We start from the raw sequence: 20,453 nt of genomic DNA, 5'->3' as shown, positions 1-20,453 counted from the left end.
GTTTTGTTTTTACAGCAGTATGTAAAATTGTTTTACACGAGTGAATGTAAATGGAGGCTTTACAGCAGTAAGTTGTTTTTCACAGCAGTGAATATAAAAGGGATTTTACAGTGGTAAATCTTTGCATCAGGTTTTAATGAATAGAATGTTTTTATGGTGGTGAAATACTCTGTTCCTAAGTGAATTTTTTTTTAAGCTGTTTGTGCACAAAAAAAATCCTGTGGAGGTAAAACAGAGCATTGCCTCTGTGTGATTGAATCTTGGTTTTTGGTATTTTCCCCATTGAACAAATACCCAACAATGGTATCAGAGCAGGGCTTAGGCTCTTTAAGGAAGTTAAAGAAGCTGAAGGGAGAAGGTTGTTGCTGCAGCAAAACTTCTCAGGCAGACAGAAGACTCAGACAACAAAGGGTTCAGGTATTTCTCAAAGTTTTTTCTCTGTGTTGCTGTTGAAAGAAACAGTCAGTTTTTTTTAAATACAAAGTCAAGGAATGGCCAGCACAAGCACTGGTATGGGTATGTTTAATACCCAGCTCCCACAGTTTAATGGGAAGAATTATGACTACTGGTCTATAACTATGAGAGCCTTGTTTGCTTCTCAAGATTTATGGGAAATAGTTGAGGAAGGTTTTGAAGAACCAGCAGATGAAACTGAGTTCAATGCATTAACTCAGGGAGAGAGAGATCTCTTGAAGAGCAATAGGAAGAAGGATGCAAAAGCCATTTTATTGTTGCATCTAGCAGTAGACCAGAGTGTATTTCCAAGGATAGCAGCAGCTAAAACATCAAATGAAGCATGGAAAACCCTCAAGACAGTCTATCAAGGCATGGAGAGAGTGAAGACAACAAAATTGCAAATGCTGAGAAAGGATTTTGAAAATTTGAACATGAAGGAGTCAGACAACATTGAATCATTCTTCACTCATGTGATTGGTGTAATCACACAAATGAGAACTCATGGAGAAACAATTGAAGATAGAAGAATAGTGGAGAAAATATTGAGGGTCTTACCCTCAAGGTTTGATGCCATAGTCACCACCATTGAAGAGACAAAGGATCTCTCAAGCTATTCAGTTGATGAGCTACATGCATCACTGATAACACATGAGCAGAGGTTGAGTAAGAATGAAAACTCATCTCTTGAGCAAGCCTTCAAGACCCAGATGTCCTTTGGAAGAGGAAGAGGTCAAGGCAGAGGAAACAGAAGAGGAAGAGGCAGAAGCCAGAACAGAGGTGGAAGGAACAGCCCATCAAATGCACAAGGAAGAGGCAGCAATCCAAATCAGAACCAAGGTCAAGGCAGCAGCCAACAAAGAGATCAGCATCAGGCTCAAGGACAGAGGTATGATAAATCTAATGTTCAATGCTATTATTGCAAAAAGTATGGACATTATGCTAGTGATTGTAGAAAGAAACAACATGATAAGAACAACAGACAAAATGCCAATGTTACAAGAGAAAACAGCAGTCAAAACAATGTCCTGTTAGCTTGTAACATTGCTGAAACACATAGTGAGGACATTTGGTTTTTAGACTCAGGTTGCATTAACCATATGACAGGAAACATTGCCCTCTTCTCAGCCTTAAATCAGAATTTGAAATCAGAGGTCACACTAGGAACTGATTGTAAAGTGTCTGTTATGGGAAAAGGGGAGATAAAAATATTTACAAAACAAGGAGAAAGGAAAACCATAGCCGATGTCTACTATGTCCTCGGAATGAGATGTAACCTAATGAGTGTTGGACAGCTTATCCAAAAGGGTTACAATGTTTATTTTAAAAATGATGTATGCACCATCATGGATATACCACCCAACAAAAGATGCATTGCTAAAGTGAAGATGACAAGGAACAGGATGTTCCCTCTCCGGATCCGGGCAGACTTGAAGAACAAGAAGGAAATGGCAGCAGTCACCCAAGAGGCCTTCCAAAGCGTGCCAAAGGATGAGAACTGGTTATGGCACTTGAGATTCGGGCATCTAAATTTTGGAGGTCTAAACTTATTGAGCAGAAAAGGAATGGTAAAGGGATTACCATTGATAGAGAAACCGGACAGCCTATGTGAAGGCTGCATTCTGGGAAAACAACATAGAGAAAGTTTTCCATCAGGGAAGAGCATAAGGGCAAAGACACCCTTAGAGATCATCCACTCGGATTTGTGTGGACCAATGCAAGCTCCATCATTAGCTGGCAGCGTATATTTCTTAACATTCATTGATGACTGTACAAGAAAGACTTGGATATATTTCCTTAAAAACAAAAGTGAAGTGTTTGAGAAATTCCAAAATTTCAAGGCATTTGTTGAAAACCAAAGCGGGCTGCACATTAAAGTTTTGAGAACTGATAGAGGAGGTGAGTATATTTCCAAGGAATTCCTAAGATTTTGTAGAGAAAATGGAATTCATAAACAGTTTACAGCAAGGTACACTCCGCAGCAAAATGGAGTTGCTGAAAGGAAGAACAGGACCATCATGGATATGGCGAGGCGCATGCTGAAGGCAAAGCATTTGCTAAATGAGTATTGGGCTGAAGCTGTACATTGTGCAGTTTATATATTGAACAGGTGTCCTACAAAAGCAGTCATGAACAAAGTGCCAGAAGAGGCATGGAGTGGGAGAAAGCAAGGAGTTACCCACATGAGAGTTTTTGGGTGTGTGGCCTATGCACACATACCAGATCAGCTAAGGAGGAAGTTGGACAGCAAAGGGGAGAAATGCATCTTCATTGGATACAGTGATGAATCCAAAGCCTACAGGCTGTACATCCCATCTACCAAGAAGTTCTTTGTAAGCAGGGATGTTCAATTCATTGAAGAGGAAGCTTGGGATGGAAGCATAGAGAAAACAATGAATGTCAAGAACTATTTGTCTCATGATGAAGATGAAGAGGAGGTGGCTGAAATGCATCCCCAAACAGCAGCGCCAACACAAGGACAGCAAGGGACACCATTGAGGATCAATGAGAGTGCTTCTCCAAGCACACCACAAGGAGGAAATTCAAGTGCATCTTCAAGCTCTTGCACACCAAGTGAAAGAGGTAAGAAGTTTAGAAATCTAAGTGACATTTATGATGAAGGAATGAGTTCCTTATTTGCCTTGTATTGTCATGTTGATGATCCTATTCATTTCGAGGAAGCAATCAAAGATAAGAAATGGATAGAAGCTATGGATGAGGAGATGAATGCCATAGAGAGAAACAAAACATGGGATTTGGTTGAGTTACCAAAAGGCAAAGAAGTCATTGGAGTGAAATGGGTCTATAAGACCAAGAGCAATGCTGAAGGCAAGATAGAAAGGCACAAGGCAAGGCTGGTTGTCAAAGAGTACAAGCAGCAATATGGGAGAGACAATGAGGAGACTTTCGAACCGGTTGCAAGAATGGAAACAGTGAGAGCAGTGCTATCCATAGCAGCACAAAACAAATGGAAAGTCTACCAAATGGATGTGAAATCAGCATTCCTAAATGGAGTGTTAAAGGAAGAGGTCTACGTGGAACAGCCTCTCGGATATGAGAAGAAAGGTGAAGAGCACAAAGTGTGCAAATTGAAGAAAGCTCTTTATGGGCTGAAGCAAGCGCCAAGAGCATGGTACAGCAGGATAGATTCTTATCTATTGGATAATGAATTCGACAAGTGTGAGGGAGAACCCACTGTCTACATCAAAGAAAAAGATGGTAGAATTTTAATTGTTGTCTTGTATGTTGATGATGTAATTTTCACAGGTAATGATGATCAGCTCATTGAGAATTTTAAATCAGTCATGAAAGAGGAATTTGAAATAACTGATATGGGTTTGTTGAGATACTTCTTAGGCATAGAAGTAGATCAAAATGAAAAAGGATTTTTTATATCTCAAGCAAGATATGTAAATCAAGTTTTGGGCAGATTTAAGATGGAAGAATGCAAGGCAGCAATCACTCCCACAGTGATGGGATTAAAGCTCAGCAGAGAGGACGACAGCAAGGATTTTAATCCTAGCTTGTATAAAAGTATTGTTGGCAGCCTTATGTATTTAACAGCAACTAGGCCTGATTTAATGTATGCTGTTAGTTTAATTTCCAGGTTCATGGAGAGGCCAAAGGAGGCACATTGGCAGGCAGCAAAGAGAATTTTGAGGTATGTCAAAGGCACCAAAATGTTTGGAATTTTATATCATGCCTCAGAACATTCAGATTTGGTTGGATACACAGATAGCGATTGGGCTGGAAGTGTAGATGATCGGAAGAGCACTTCCAGTTATGTTTTTAATATGGGTTCAGGAGCCATCTCATGGGCTTCTAAGAAGCAGTCCATTGTAGCATTGTCTACAGCAGAGGCTGAATATGTGGCAGCTACAGTAGCAGCATGTCAAGCAGTTTGGATGAGAAGGATGTTGAGAAACTTAGGCCAAGAGCAGGCAAAAGCGACAGTGATCTTTTGTGACAATAGCTCAGCTATTGCATTGTCAAAGAATTCTGTGTTTCATAAGAGAACGAAACACATTGATACAAGGTTCCACTACATCAGAGAATTGGTGAACAATGGAGAAATTATCTTAGAACATTGCAGGACTCAGGAACAGGTTGCAGACATCTTGACAAAGCCATTGGATCAGAAGAGCTTTGAATTTTTGAGGAAGTGTCTCGGCATGACCGAATGCCCAGTTGTTGAAATTAAAGGGGAGTGTTGAAATCGTAATTTCAACGCTGCCTACATACGCAGCCCAAAACCACCGAACGAAACCATAAAACCGTAAAGGGATATCGCACCGCCATCCAACGAAAGGTTGTTTCCGTATTCTTGGCTCCGATGCGTTTTGGTGCAGGCACGTGGCTCTCGCCTGACGTAAGAAACTCTGACATATCGGGAGCTATCGTTCACTCATGTGAGGGCTTCCGATATCGTTCTCCACTGTAGGATCAGCTCCCGTGTTCTCCGTCGTTGATCGATTGAACCTGCATACGACCAGCATCAAATCAAATTAAATTCATAGCGTGGAGTAAATCTAAGTTTTGTTGACCATACGTTTAATTAATGAAATGTCATAGTGGTAGGTAGTATATTATTTTTTATATATAGCACGTAAGTTTTTTCTTTATGTAAAAGGTATGGAGCATTTAAAGATAGGTATGGTCGTTCTTTTTTTATGAAATGTAATACTCAAAAAGGGAGCTCGTATATTTTTGTCGTTGACTTTTTTTTGTAATAGACAGAGCTCGTGGGGCAAAAAAAAAAACAATGTGTTGTATGTATTACACGCACAGCAGTGCGAGAAAATATAGGAAGAACAGAGTCGTAATGTTTTTGTGATGTATTGCAAAACGGAGGAGTAAGGAAAACCATGTGTAGTTTTGCACAGCAGTGCATAAAGAAAATGGTGGAGCGAGTTTTTGTAAGTTTGTGTAAGTTTTGTTTTTACAGCAGTATGTAAAATTGTTTTACACGAGTGAATGTAAATGGAGGCTTTACAGCAGTAAGTTGTTTTTCACAGCAGTGAATATAAAAGGGATTTTACAGTGGTAAATCTTTGCATCACGTTTTAATGAATAGAATGTTTTTATGGTGGTGAAATACTCTGTTCCTAAGTGAATTTTTTTTTAAGCTGTCTGTGCACAAAAAAAAACCTGTGGAGTTAAAACAGAACATTGCCTCTGTGTGATTGAATCTTGGTTTTTGGTATTTTCCCATTGAACAAATACCCAACACTACTTAGTTTTCATTCCAAAAATTCCCTTCAATATTAATATCTCAAAGCGAAATTAAGTGAGAGGCAGCGGAGACCAACCTCGTCTTTTAATCGGGTGTTCTCACGGCGCAATTGTTGCATGACAGATCGTCCACACTTGTAACACGTAGAATTCGTGATTGCGTCTCGAAGCGACCGCCTCTCCCTTCGAAGTCTCTCGTTATCGTTCCTCAAGGCTGCATTATGGTGACGCTCTCGTTGAGCCTGCCCAATCCAGGAGTTAGAAGATCATGATCAGCGAATCGAAACAGAAATAAGAAAAAAGTTTCAACAATTCTGTGAATTTCAGTGTGACATTTTGCAGAATGTTGCAACTGTAATGCCCATAAAACTTTTTTTCGCATACTTTCATGTGATTTCGCCGATTCTGGAACCAGAACTTTATCTGCCGAGGCGCAAGTTGTAATTTCTTGCTAAGTTCTTCCCTCCTTTTGTGGTCAGGGTAAGGGCATTCCTTGAAAATCCTGTAAGCAACAAACACAAATGAACTTCGTCCGGAAAAGTTGTCATGTTTCACAGAAACATATTTATCAAGAAACCCAACTCTTATAAAACAACAAGAAATATATAGTAGTCTCATAAGTTATGCTTCCATCTCCTGTATTTGCTATGGAGTATGCCTGTGATACGGCTTTTGTCGCTCAGCGTCTTGGTCAACCCGGGATCCATACTCTTCTGCTTTGCTCTTACCAACCTCTCCACTGTTTGACTGGACTCCACTAGTTTGCCCAACATGCCCATCTTAATTCTGTACTAAAATGCCCCCCATATGGTATTCCATGCCTACTGAATAACGCACTAATTGAATTCAAAATTTGAGAAAACATACCAGTGTCAAAGCCAGCTTTGCAGAGGAGATGTAGCTGTCCATTATCTACGTTCAGTACCTATGAAGGAGCAGCGACCATTGCAGCATAAGTTTTATTTTTAAGAACTCATACCAGATATGACATCCCCATATTTCTGGGTAACAATTATTCAGTACCGACCTTCACTAAGTTGGTTACACGATCCAACCGTTCGCAACAGTAGAGCACCAAGAATCTCAGGGAAGCTTTTGCAACCTTCTTTGTTAGATTGGTAAGCCTCATACGTATTTATAAGTGTGAGCCGTGTTACGTAAAGCTGTGGTTTAATTAAAAATTTATTTTCAAATGGGAGTTCATTTTCAAAATGGGTATCATGGTTTAGGTAAAAGCAATTTTAGGGATGTTTACTTTCAATTTGAGGTCAATAATATTTTCACGTTCAACCATGTTTTTAGGTCTTCCCAGATAACGTTCATTTCGATATTATCGGTTGAGTTTTCGAATTTTCAGCTACATCAATCTTGTGTTCTGGCATATATCATGTTCATTTTATTTGAATTTTCCATATTTTGAGGAGAATATTATTATAATATGTTTATTTAAAAATAAAAATTCTAACCTTTTACTTCCCCAAATTAAATATGCCACATATACCTACTTTAATAAGCATCCCCATTGATATTTAATATAAGATTAATTACTTACCATTTCTTTACGATCTTGGTTAATAATTAGCCCATTGATATTTAATATAAGATTAATTACTTACCATATCTTTACGATCTTGGTTAATAATTAGCATTATTTATTAATGATGATGATGATGATGATGATGATGATGATGGTGGTGGTGGTGGTGGTGGTGGTGGTGGTGGTTAACGTCCACTGAGACCAAATTGGTCTATCGGACCTAGTTTTTATTTGTCTGGCTCATCGTCTTTCTTGGCGAGATTGATGTTGTAGCTCTCTTTTTTTTCTCTATGGTCTTCCAAATTCCTTTATCTTGCATCTCCTTCATCTCTTCTGGTTCTTGGGACATTGGTGTCTTAGCTTCGCGATCTATTGTGTTCGTTCTCTTGAAGATAGACGGAGAAGAAGTTTGGTCTAGGAGATCTGCTTTGTTGTTCAATGAAGACTTATTTTGTGCGGTATTCGAATCCTCATAGCTATTGATGCTTGAGGGGTTGTCGAGTTCTCTTTTTTGTTGCTGAGTGGGGCTTTCTCCCTGCTTGTCTTGAGAGTTGTTTCTTTCTTGCCCGATTTCTTGTGATTCAGAGTTTTCTCTAGAGTATTCTTCTTTGATAACAGTGTAGTGTTCTTTTTGTGCTCCTTCCCACCAAGTAGATCTATGGTGGTTTTTTCTAGCAGAATTTTTCTGGAAGGCTTTTGGGCAATTTTTGGCTAGATGGCCCGTCTCAAAGCAGGATCGACATCTGAAGAGGACACTTTCATAATCGAGTTTCTGGTTCCACACATAGTCTTTACTTGTTAGGTTTATCTCAGCTGGGAATCCAGCGTTGAAGTCCATTTCCACACAGATGCATGCATAGGTGGTTCTGGCATATTCCTCTGTTTTTGGGCACCTGCAGTAAAATTTCCCAATTGCATTTCCAATGGCTTTTAGCGAGGAGAGATTCCAGAGATGCAAGGGTAGGCTTGGCAATCTCACCCAAACTGGTGCTGAGGTTATGACTGCTGTTGAGGGATCGAATGATGGGTTCCATGGCTTCATGAATAGGCCTGAGTTTTCCCAAAACCAAGGGCCGCAATCTAAAATACATTGTCTGCTTTCAGGGTTTTCAAAATCTACTATAAAAAAACCCTAGCACAGGGGTAGATATTAATTTCATCAGAAATGACAGGCTTCCATACTTCCGAGATCCAATTGTGGAGAGCTGTCAGCCGCGGCCAAAAACCATTGAACCGGCAGATTAGGGCACTTTCGGAAAACTTCAAAGCCTCATCGAGTGAGGCCTGGACCACCTGGATAGTGGGAGCTGGGGCTTCACTAACGATATGGGCAGGAGCTTGCCCTCTAGAAGCGGACGAAACTGAGCCAGCAGCTATTTTCACGAAGCTGGGAGCCATATTTGCCAGTACAAAGCCGAGACCCAGCCGCAGAAAAATAAGGCAGAAGATTAGATCTAGATCTAACCGCAGAATATTAGATCTAAAACCCACCCGCAAAGAAATAAGGCAGAAGATTATATCTAGATCTAGATCTAGCCGCAGAAGATTAGATCTAGAACCCAGCAGCAGAGTCTCAATAAGCCTTTTAATCTGCAAGAAACCCTATGGAGAGTGCCGCAGATCACAATCTATGAAAAGATGCCTGGAGCCGCAGATCCGCTCAGAGCCCTGGAGCCGCAGCCGTAGAAAGCCCTGGAGCCGCAGAAAGACGTATGGAGAGTAAATAATCTCTACTCGGCTTTTACGGAGGTGTAAATAAATGTTTACATATATCTTCTCCGCAGCCGCAGAAAGACTTGGAGCCGCAGAGTACCGAGCTATTAATTCATACTCAAACTTATTATTAAAATATAATAATATTTTTAAAATAAATAAACTTTCCAATTCACTTTAAAAAACAAAAAAAACACACACAATTTACAAAATAATTTATTATAATTTTAAATTAATTATAATATTAATAGTTTTAAGATTAATTAAATAATTTTTATGTTTACGTCTATGGTTTAAAATATATTAACATGAAAAAATTCAATGAACAAATATTTCCCCGCTTCATAACCATCATGCCAACCCTTTCGTGCCCAAACACTGATCTCCATTTTGAAGACGATACCGCGTTTCTGGCCCTATGTCCACGTTCACGTTCTTTTCACTCGATCTATGCTCGAGTTGGAGGGTGGCTAATTTTAGATTTTTGGTAATCTAAACCTATCATTAATTTAAAAAATAAAAATATATATTATTGAAATATTAAATTAGTCATATATTGAAAAAATAATATGGTGCCGAAAATAGTGGCGCTAAAGGTGGAAATATTGCCAACTAGGGGAGAGATTCCTATTCTTGTGCAGGGACCAGTAGTTGATATAATACTGGTCCCACCAAACCACCAGTGATTAAGACTTTTGAAACCAATATTTAAACAGAAATAAATAACATTATGTTTAAATAAGTTTTAAATTATGTCCAAAAATCACCCATATATTGACTGGGCCCACAACTGTCCATAAATAGTATTTAACTATTTAATATTGCAAAACATATTGACCCAAGTAGAAAACAGCTAGAGCCATAAAGGCTTCCAAACTGGTCTATTCCAGAAGTACAAAACAGCAGTCACTTCAACCCCCACTCATCAGAACTGCAACTTTGCATCCCAAATAAATATGCCTACCTGCACATAACAAAAGGAATGTATGTCAGCCATAACTGCTGTGTTGTTCAACAACTAAACACCCTATGTTCAATAAATGACACCCAACCCAACAACAATTAAATCCAATTTGTTCAATAAATGACACCCAACCCAATAACAATTAAATCCACTTTGTTCAATAAATGACACCCAGACCCAATAACTGCAATAAATGACACCCAACTCACTCTATTTCTCATTAAAACAGATCAAAGCACATGGATCAACAAATAAACAATTCCCAACCATTAGATCACAGCAAATTAAATCCATACCACACATTCAAAATGAAGCCATTGCAATCCATGTGCATCCATGTCCACCAATTAAAATCAAGTCCCCAAAACTATAAAAGAAGTCCACCCACTATTGAAGTTGCATCTTATGCTTTCAAACTATTCAGCAAACTTCAAGACAACATCACAGAACAGTAGCCAATATATTCAAGTCAGTTATATGAATTACAACTCATTCTTCTTACAGTTCTGTTTTTATTGTTTTCATTTATCAAATTTCTTACATTACAGTTCTTTCCATTCATTTATCAGATTTCTTACATTACAGTTCTGTCCATAGGGTGGTGACAGTTAACCTATACAGTTACAGTTAACTTTTTTTATACAGAGTTTATGTATGTGTTCTAGCTTATAGAGTTAAGCTATCGAATACAGTCGTATCCATCTAATCAATGTCACAGGTTGCTTACCTTACAGGAATTGAAGGTTAGCTTACACGAATTATTCGATCATCAACTTCATAGGGATTACAACTTACATATCACAAATGTTACGTATGTCCAAATGTTACGTATGTCGTGCTAGTACTGTAGTCATAGCTTGTTTACCTAACAGGAATTGAACCTTCAACCTTAGCTTACAGGAATTGAACCTTGAACCTTAGCTTACAGGAATTTAGCGATAGCTTGTTTACCTAACAGGAATTGAACCTTGAACCTTAGCTTACAGGAATTGAACCTTTATTATGGCTTGGGTTCTATGGTTCCTCCATAAGAACACTGAACGCCTAGCTTCGCAGAGCAGCTCTCCCCCAGCCCACAACATAGTGTGGAATCTGGATCGTTTCATCGAGCACCATTTCTTTTAGATATAAAGGTGTTCTGACTCTATTGGATCAAGTCATAATCTACGCCTTTTACTAGTATACTACTATGGGGAGAGACTAAGCTCTATTTCAGAGATTGGACTCTCTTATTTTGATTAGCCCCTACTAGTAAGAAGTTGTTCCCGAGCCAGGTTCCCTGGATCCACTCCTAGTCGGGCCTAAATGAATGAATGAAGAAGGGGGCGGGCAGCACTCTAAAGAAAGAAGCCTTTGCTCGTTGGACAGCTACCGAACTGGCTTGCTTGACTTACTTTACTGGTCGACAACTATATTATTATAAGACCTCCTGTCAGAAAGAAGGAAAGGTTATTGTAAAAGAAAGAATGACAGCCGATGTCAAACTGTACTCCTAGTGTGAACCATCCGATTTTGGGCAATTCAGAAGTGACAAGATCCGAGTGAACATGGATGAGTTAAAACATAGAACATAAACGAATTGTAACTTTAATGACTCTGATAAACTTAGTAATTTTTCACATATTTTTCACATATTTTCAGAAGCATGAAGCTATTGAGAAAGCAAACATTTTGATATTGAGTCGAAAGACTGCAAATAAGTGAATTTATACTACTGATGAATGGACCATAGAACTGGGGAATGGTATCTTAGAATGGAAACCCGAGCAGATGACCATTTCTCTTTATTGGATTAGATGACTGTAAGATTTTAGATAATGAGAAAACACAATTATAAGTAACATATCAGATGACAGTCTTATTGGCCTTCATATCTTTTCACCTCGTTGAGCTCGAGACCTTAGGGTATGGAGAGCCCGAGCCATACGGAGTTGTAAAAGTTGGACCAAAGGAATGGGGATTTACATAATTCAGCACTGTAAATTAAGTCACAGATAATGGAGAGAAATCTTGGAGCAGAGATTGTTCTTCACAATATTCAAAATAAGTAAATAAATTATATGAAAAAATATAAAAAAATAAATGACTGCAATGAAACTCAATTAAACTGAAGTAAAACCATTTGCCTATGACACCTGGGAGACCATAGAATCATAATGTAACAAGCTCTGTATCCAAAATGTTTTGTCCTTACTGAAAAAATGAAAAATGTGGGTAACATAATTTTCAATTGGTAATAGAATTTGATCATGGGTAAACAAGTAGAAGGAATCAAAGACCAAGATTTTTTAATTCCAAAAATGTAGAGAAAATTAGGAATAGCATTAAATATCCTCAAATTGTTAGCAACTATAGAATAATATTTGTTCTGAAATATTTCATCTCTTATCAAATTGAAATTCAACACACAATCTAAGTGAAATATTCATGGCCAAAAAAGTTACAAATTCGATCCTTGTTAAATATCAAAAAACTGAGTCTTTCTTTGACAGCTGAAAACAAATGCTCTATCAGGACAAAATCAACAAATTGAGTCTTTCTTTGACAACGTTGAAAAAAAATGCTTTGTTAGGACAAATTGTTGCATGAATCTGTGACCTAAAGGCCTAAGCTCATTGTGTCCATGGGAAAATTTGCACTTCAACCCATTTGAATAGGTTCCCTTTTTCTCATAATGCATGGACAACTTGATTTTATAATTATTTACCTCGTCATAAATGTTGGAACTTATTGCATTGCCATAAATTGTTTCTAGTTTCTGACCAAAAATAGAAAGTTCGGGCTGACCCTTTTGAAGTTCTTCTTCTGAGTGAGCAAACTGACAATCAGTTCCCCACCCACACTTCTTTTTAGCCTAATAAAAATGGAAAATAACATATTTGTATGGAGGAAGTGTAACTATTTTAGTAGCACGTATCTCCTTCACATTTGATAATTTCCTGTAACAAGCTCTGTATCCAAAATGTTTTGATAATTTCCTGTAATAGAGGAAAAGTAATTTTTGCAGAAGTAATAAAGCATAATTTAACATATATTCTAATGTCTAAATGCATGCAATAGTTTTACAGGTTGTTGCATCTATGGCAAAAGGAAGTTACTCTGCTCGTACAAGGAGAAGTGGCAGGAGAGTGACAAGGGGTGCGCAGCTGCGATGCACATCGTCTGATGATGACAGGCCAGCTGATGTCGATGCCAGCAATGCACCAGGGAACATTGTTGAAGATGACCATGTGACAGCCGCTGATGTTAACACACCATCAGCCACAGAACCACCATCAACAACAGTCCAAGGGGCAAGCTCAACTAAAAAGATCAGTGCTATAAGAGGATGGACAAAAGAACAAATGTTAGTTGCAATTGACGACATAGAGTTTAATGGATACTCAGTTCGGGCATCTGCAAAAAAACATGGTATTCCTCCCTCGTCAATACATTATTGGATAAATGGACTGACTCATACAAAACGTAGAGGGCCTCTTACAGTTATGACTGAGGATGAGGAGGCCGAGGTGGTTGAGTGGTGTAAAGAGATGGCCCAACTGGGACATGGGCTAGAGTTGATACAACTCAAATCAACAGTTGCTCAAATCTGTCAAGGGAGCCCAAACCCATTCAAAGATGGGTTTCCTGGTAAATCATGGTGGTTTGGGTTTAAAACAAGGCATCCAGAACTTGTATTGCGTACTGCTGAGGGCCTTGACAGAGACAGAGCATTAAATTTGCGCCCTGCAGTTGTGCAAAAATTCTATGACACACTTTCTAGTGCTTATGATAAACATTCTTATGGAGCAGACCATATATGGAACTGTGATGAAACAGGTTTACAGGCAGGGAGGAATTGTGGCATGCGGGTAATTGCCAAGAGAGGGAGCCGAAATGTGCCAAAGATTTTGCCCAAGAGCAGGGAGTGGATAACTATTTTATGTTGTGTTAATGCAATTGGTACTTCAATCCCAGGATTTTATCTATTCAAAGGTAAAAATCAACTGAAAAACTATATACAGAACTGTGAACCAGGTGCATGCATGGCTGCACATCCCCATGCATGGATGACTAAAGAACTGTTTCTAAGTTGGCTTTTTCACTTTGCTGCATCGGTACCAGGTGGCGTCTCGCCTAATAACAGACACCTTATGATATTAGATGGCCATGGGAGCCACATGGCTGTACAAACAATTAAGGAAGCAAACAATTTAGGCATCGACCTGTTGACATTGCCCGCTCATACCACTCATAGGCTGCAACCCCTTGATGTTAGTGTGTTTGGCCCTTTCAAGAACTATTTCAGGTCGGAGCGTGCTGCATGGATGGCAAAGAATCCAGGGGTTGAGGTGAAAAGGTTTGAGCTAGCAGAGCTTGCAAGTAAAGCTTTTAAAAGGGCTTCGACACCATCAAATATCAAGGCTGGCTTTAGGAGGACAGGAATCTGGCCACTGAACTATGATGCTCTTATGCATGACACTGGTTGTAGCCAAGCGTTTCATGTGGATGGTCAGGAAGAAGGGAATGTCCAAACATGTGTTGAAGTGCAAGAAGTAGATGACCAAGATGATGTTGTTGCAGCTGGTAATATGATTTCCCTGTCTCAAGGACAGTTATATGCTGAAGATGATGAAACTGTGTGTGAAACACAATATAACAATGAACAAATTCCTAGTAACATGGAGATTGTTCCACCAACTCAAGAACATCAAATTCCTGTCGCTGATATTGCTAATGATATTGTTGAACATGCAGTTGACAATGACCAATTGACATTGCCAAGCCAAGTAACCCCACCTTCATGGCTAGCAGAAGCAATGATCAATTTGAATGCACATAGTGTCTCAGCAACCAATGAAGAAAGCATGAACATGCCCTCACAACCAGCAGAATTGAACAGTGAAATTGTTCATTTTTTTGTGGACAATAGATCAATGGAAGAAGATGAAGGACATAATGAGGCATCAAATGAAGATAATGATATGGTTCAATCAGTTCCAACAGATACTGAAAGGGAAGTACCAAGCAATGACATGCAGGTGGAAGGGGTGGAGAAGACACTTGGACGGTTCCTAAAGCTACCAGTAGAGAGAGTATCAATGAGAAAAACGCAAGGTGCACCGGGTAGTCTTCGTCTGGGCCGAAGCTCACAGCTACTCACCTCAGAGGACCATATAAACCTGTTAGTTGAGTCAGAAAAAAAGAAACTTGAAATGCAAGAATTAAAACAGAAAAAGAAGGATATGGTCAAGGAGAAGAAGGCAGCAAGGATTGTTGCAGCACAACAGCGAGCAGAAGAAAGGATTGAAAGAGATAAAGCAAGGCAAGTTAAGGACCAACAAAAGCAAATGGCAAGACAGGAAAAGGAAAAACGAAAGGCACAACAAATGCTTGAAAAGGAACAAGGGATGATCAACGATACAAGAATAGCTGATGAAACTAGGATTATTTCAAACTCATTGGACTCCATTGCAGATAATACACCATTATTCCAAGATCTCATAAACATTCAAGTGCCCCACTATCAAACCGAGGGTTTACCCACTTGCCTTGTTCCTACCAGAGCTGGTGTCAATTCTCTGTATGCTCATTACACACCTCCACTTAATGCAGGGGTCAGTAGTGCAAATGTGAGGTATGGGTACTCAATACCTCCATGGTTGGAAGCTGCAAATTGGAATCAATCATATGGCAACAATCGACCATTTCCTAATCAGCCCTTGACTGGTAGGCCAACCTACCTGGCTCAAGAAGGTAACTCAGGGAGTTTTGGCACTCAAGATTCTCAGGGCCATAAAGAATAGGGGTGTCATATGTTTTCGGTTCTAACCACATTATGATGTGGATTTTGGATGGATTGTATCTTTTTCTTGGCACAGCAACATTTTGGCTTACAACCTAGTAGTGATTTCTTGTGGCAACCTAACTGTGTGTTGATAAGAAATTTTCAATGGAATATGTCTTTCTGTAAAATATTAATTATGATAAAACTATTTCTATAAGTTATTCTGTGCGCACTGTACAAAGCTCTAAACTCACTTATGGCTCCAATAAGTGGACCGTTATAATGTGATGACAGTGCTGGGCAAGTTTACAATCACTTAACACTGAATAGAAGTCTACACTGACAATTAGAAACACCTCCTGCTCGCTTCTAATGTACGAGGCACTAGTAGTAAGGAACTCTATACTTAGCATGTTATTGATTGAATTAGAATGAATAAGAACTTTACATTGCTGGAAACTAGAAATACAATAAAGAACATAGTTATGATTTTTATCAATCACCTAGGGGAGGGTCGCCAATACATGTGCGCCCTCCCCGCCACGTCATAATACCACGCATCAACCCACATGGCTCCGGTACGACACCTGTCCACCGTGGAGTATGCCCAACTTATAAAGAGCATGTGTTTTTATATGTGTCAGTAAAAATGATGGAAGTATCTAAATTAATCAAATCAGTTGATGAACAACTATGAGAATCATATTGTTCCATCTTGTTATATCAACTTTCCAAAAGCAATTGAGAAATTTGGGTGCACAGTAACCTAATCAGCTATATGACGAATTGTGGCTTAGTCATTAATTCTTTTCTAAGCACCTATTCACCTTTTTCATTTTCCTTCATGAGTAGATCAATTGTTTGACAATTACAATAATTTATAAATCTACAAAATATAAACCAGCGTAGACCCATCTTAAGATGGGATCTTTTAAGCATCAAGAGAATCATGTCTCTGTTTCTTTAGATCCCTTTTTACACTTATGAGTTCTGGGGTTAATATTGATCTATAACAGTGTATTACGGTACAGAAAAATTATGAATTGCCTCTAATACATGTAAGAAGGAAATTCCAAAGCAGTAGGTATACAAAAATCCCACAAAATTGCTTCAGAGCTCAAAATCTACAGCATGTTAAGCTTTCCTGTAATTTAAACTTCCCTGCACAAAACTAGGCATTGCAAAAATAAGAGAGATTCAAAGGAAATCAGTGTACCGAAAGGAAATCCAGGGTAACTGCAATTGTGGGTCTTGTCATCAACGCTGGAGATAAATAATGTTTAAAATTTGAATGAACCTTAGGAAAGATCAACAATCAGGCAGAAGCACATGCCATTCTTAAAGGGATTGAATTGGCTCTTGATAAGAGTGTTCACAGTATCTAATGCATGGCAACTAAGCAACAATAATTATGTTTTTTGGAATAGAGATTATACCGACTCCATAAATTTAAAATTTCAGTAGGTCATGTGCTATATACGGGTCAAGGAGGGTTTTGATTCAATATTCTTTTCACATATTACAAGAAATTTACATTCAGAGGTACACAATCTAGACAATTCAACAGCTACAATGGACAACAGCACCCTACAAATATATCACTATTATCAACACATTCTCCTCTCCCGATAGCTCTGCACTCCTTATATCCCTGTTCCCCAAGCAACTAGGAAGAAAAGTTTCAAAAGTGCATAGAAATCTGTTTGCAGAATCAAATATTCCAACTTAGCACAATTCCTACACATCCCTTGGAAGTACAAAGGTTGTCTCCAACACAAATGGCAGACCACCAAAGAAATGGACTCTCCTATAATTGTGATGAAAAATATGCTCCAGGTCATAGGTGTAAAAAACAGAAATTGTTCCAAATTGATATGCCCACTCAAGACCTGACCGAAGACATAACTACTGAGAGACACTGGAGTTACAGGTTGAAAACACCAACACTCTGACTCAAGCAGATATCGAACCTATTTCTTCATGAAGAACGGTCAATCTCTCTGCATGCATTATCGGGCATTTCAACTATAACAAAACCCTGACAAGGAAACTCTAACAAAACCCTGACAAAACTCTAACAAAACCCTGACAAGGATTTAATCCTATAAAGTTTGCTAGTAAAAGCTGAGCGATATTAAAAGGAAATAAAAGAGTAGAAGCTTTGTTCATAAAACAGTAAACCCTACCCATTTCTGGACTATATAAACTCATCAGCTGTAAAAACAAAATAACCTCCAAATAGAGATGCACCGTCACAAGTGAAAACGATCTCAAAAACTTAGCACTATGCAAGGTTTTACAGCATAAGGAAATCATAATATTCTACAATGAGTAAATCAAGAATAGTAGCGTTCAAACAATATCCAGAGAAGTCAATTTAAATAATAGAGAATGCAACTTGTGTGTAAAATTCGGAATAAGACTTTCATAGAAGGAAACAAGCTAACAGCTATGACTTCAAGAAACCATAAATAAATTAACAGTATAACTGTGATTAAGGTCGTAAAATGTCCACGGCTTCCATACAAATGTCCATACAAATATCCACGGCTTCCATACAACACTGTAGCCCAAGTCAATTTAAATAATAGAGAATGCAACTTGTGTGTAAAATTCGGAATAAGACTTTCATAGAAGGAAACAAGATAACAGTTATGACTTCAAGAAACCATAAATAAATTAACAGTATAACTGTGATTAAGGTCGTAAAATGTCCACGGCTTCCATACAAAGTCCATACAAATGGCCACGGCTTCCATACAACACTGTAGCCCAAGTCAATTTAAATAATAGAGAATGCAACTTGTGTGTAAAATTCGGAATAAGACTTTCATAGAAGGAAACAAGATAACAGTTATGACTTCAAGAAACCATAAATAAATTAACAGTATAACTGTGATTAAGGTCGTAAAATGTCCACGACTTCCATACAAAGTCCATACAAATGTCCACGGCTTCCATACAACACTGTAGCCCAGAGAGCAACATGAGTAGCAAGTCTGCGAAGAAGCTTCATAAGGGTTTAGTGAGGCTTTAGAAGAGCCTTCCCCTCCGAGCAGTCGAATATAAAACAAACAATAGCACGAAGCAGAGCACTCAGAACTCAAGCAGAGCACTCAGAACTCTATGAAAGAAAAGAGAAACCCTCATATCCCAAATGAAAAAGATAAAATAGCAGGGACAATAAAAATGCAGCGTTTTTATCTATGTTCCATTTTCCCTTTGTCTTTCTGCTCGAGGCCGGCTATGCAAGTCAGGGGAGAGCAGCTACAGAGCTAAAACAGCCAAAACAGACAGAATGCCATAGAATGCCTAAAACCCTAAACCCTAAAACAGCAAAAATGCCATAGAATGCCTAAAACCCTAAACCCTCAAAAAATTGCTCAAAATACTGCCATAAAATGCCATAGAAAGTTCACAAAATATCCTGTTAGATATGCTTGTGTTGAAAAACACAGAGTAAAGCTGGTAGGATTAAAAATCCTACCGGTTACAGGCCATGGATGGTCGCCGACCTCCCCCACCTTCCCCACAGCTCGCCAGACCTTCTCCACACCTGCAACGTCCTTTTCCACACCTGCAACACCTGCAACAGGAAGAAAAAAGCCATTAGAAGCCATTAGAGATCACAAAAACAACAAAAACAGCAGAGCTAAACCCTAAAAATGTTATGTTACCTCAAGCTCAGTAGAATGGCGACCGACTCCTCCCCAAACAACAATGCCGCCGAATAAGACCACCACCAGAGAAATGCTAAACAACCGGCATTCCATGTTAAACAACTTGCATTCCAGAACGACCAAGAAATCCAGGCGGAAAAGCACAAGAAAAGCAGAACCGCTGTCCCAGCCAGAAACACAGAAACTCCATCAAACCTTCGAACCAGCACTCGAATAAACGACTCTGCGCGCAACAATACAAACCCTGTCAACCGAACACAGCATTCCCCCAACACAGGTTCTAACCACCATGCGCGCAGGTTACAGGGCCGTCCCGCGCCATCTTCGGCGGGGGGCTTCGCCCAACTACCGGCCCCGAGCAGAAAGACACAGGGAAAATGGAACATGGTCGAAATGAGCCCAGACGAACCATGTAAATGGCGCCAAGTTCGTGTTTTAATGTTGGAGGTGATAGCCCACACGGCCAGCTCCACGGTGGACAGGTGTCGTACCGGAGCCATGTGGGTTGACGCGTGGTATTACGACGTGGCGAGGAGGGCGCACATGTATTGGCGACCCTCCCCTATGTTGTTGAGCGAGGTAAGGTTAAAGTACGTCCAAGTGGTAGTACGGTGGGGCCTCCTCATGATAATCCGTTGGATTGTGTCTTAAAGGGTAGGCAAATTCTATAGATAGTATGTGTGGCCTTAAACTGATCCTCAGGTTGAGCGGTAGCCTGCGGAGTGTATGCAGTTTCCTTCTAGTGATGTTGAAGTTTCCAAATTCCCACAAAACAACTAACTTGTAACTTATGCTAATGCAAATTTAATATATTTAAAGTTATTTTTTATGGAATGCATTATATAATTTAGAAAAAGGTGCAAATTAAAAGATATTTTTTAAATTAAAAGATATTTTTTTTAAATCAATTATATAGTTTAGTAAAAAATGTATATTAGAATTAATATAGAATAGTTAAAAGACAATAGTTTTAGTATTAGTAGGTTTAGTTTTTTTATATTTGAGTTTTATTTTTTTAGTTTGTTTGGTAAAAAATGAACATTTTGGAAATAGTGGCAATTCCAATCAGACTTAAAGGGCAAGAAAATTTGAATATCTTGATATTGA

The 20,453-nt window shown here is 38.9% G+C and overlaps 1 protein-coding gene across 1 annotated transcript; it reads right to left on the bottom strand.

Moving 5' to 3' along the window:
- Positions 1-18,619: 18,619 nt before the first annotated feature.
- Positions 18,620-19,767, bottom strand: LOC149186668 (uncharacterized). Its single transcript, XM_089412655.1, has 2 exons — positions 19,344-19,767; positions 18,620-19,252 (listed from the first exon to the last, which is right to left on the bottom strand). The coding sequence occupies exons 1-2, from the start codon at positions 19,730-19,732 to the stop codon at positions 19,150-19,152; spliced, it is 492 nt and encodes a 163-aa protein (XP_089268781.1). The 5' UTR covers positions 19,733-19,767; the 3' UTR covers positions 18,620-19,149.
- Positions 19,768-20,453: the final 686 nt, after the last annotated feature.

The sequence above is a fragment of the Pinus tabuliformis genome, chromosome 3_1 (genome assembly GCF_031772625.1).
Source record: "Pinus tabuliformis cultivar Carrire ecotype Pingquan chromosome 3_1, CPIR1, whole genome shotgun sequence".
In the NCBI taxonomy this organism is placed as follows: Eukaryota; Viridiplantae; Streptophyta; class Pinopsida; order Pinales; family Pinaceae; genus Pinus; species Pinus tabuliformis.
This window is presented reverse-complemented; position numbering and strand designations above follow the sequence as displayed.

Excerpts from the sequence above, each read along its gene's own strand:
- LOC149186668 (XM_089412655.1), bottom strand. The coding sequence starts at position 19,732 with ATGTTCCATTTTCCCTGTGTCTTTCTGCTCGGGGCCGGTAGTTGGGCG. Across the intron at positions 19,253-19,343 it reads GCCATTCTACTGAGCTTGAG|GTGTTGCAGGTGTGGAAAAG; the intron begins GTAACATAACAT and ends TTCCTGTTGCAG.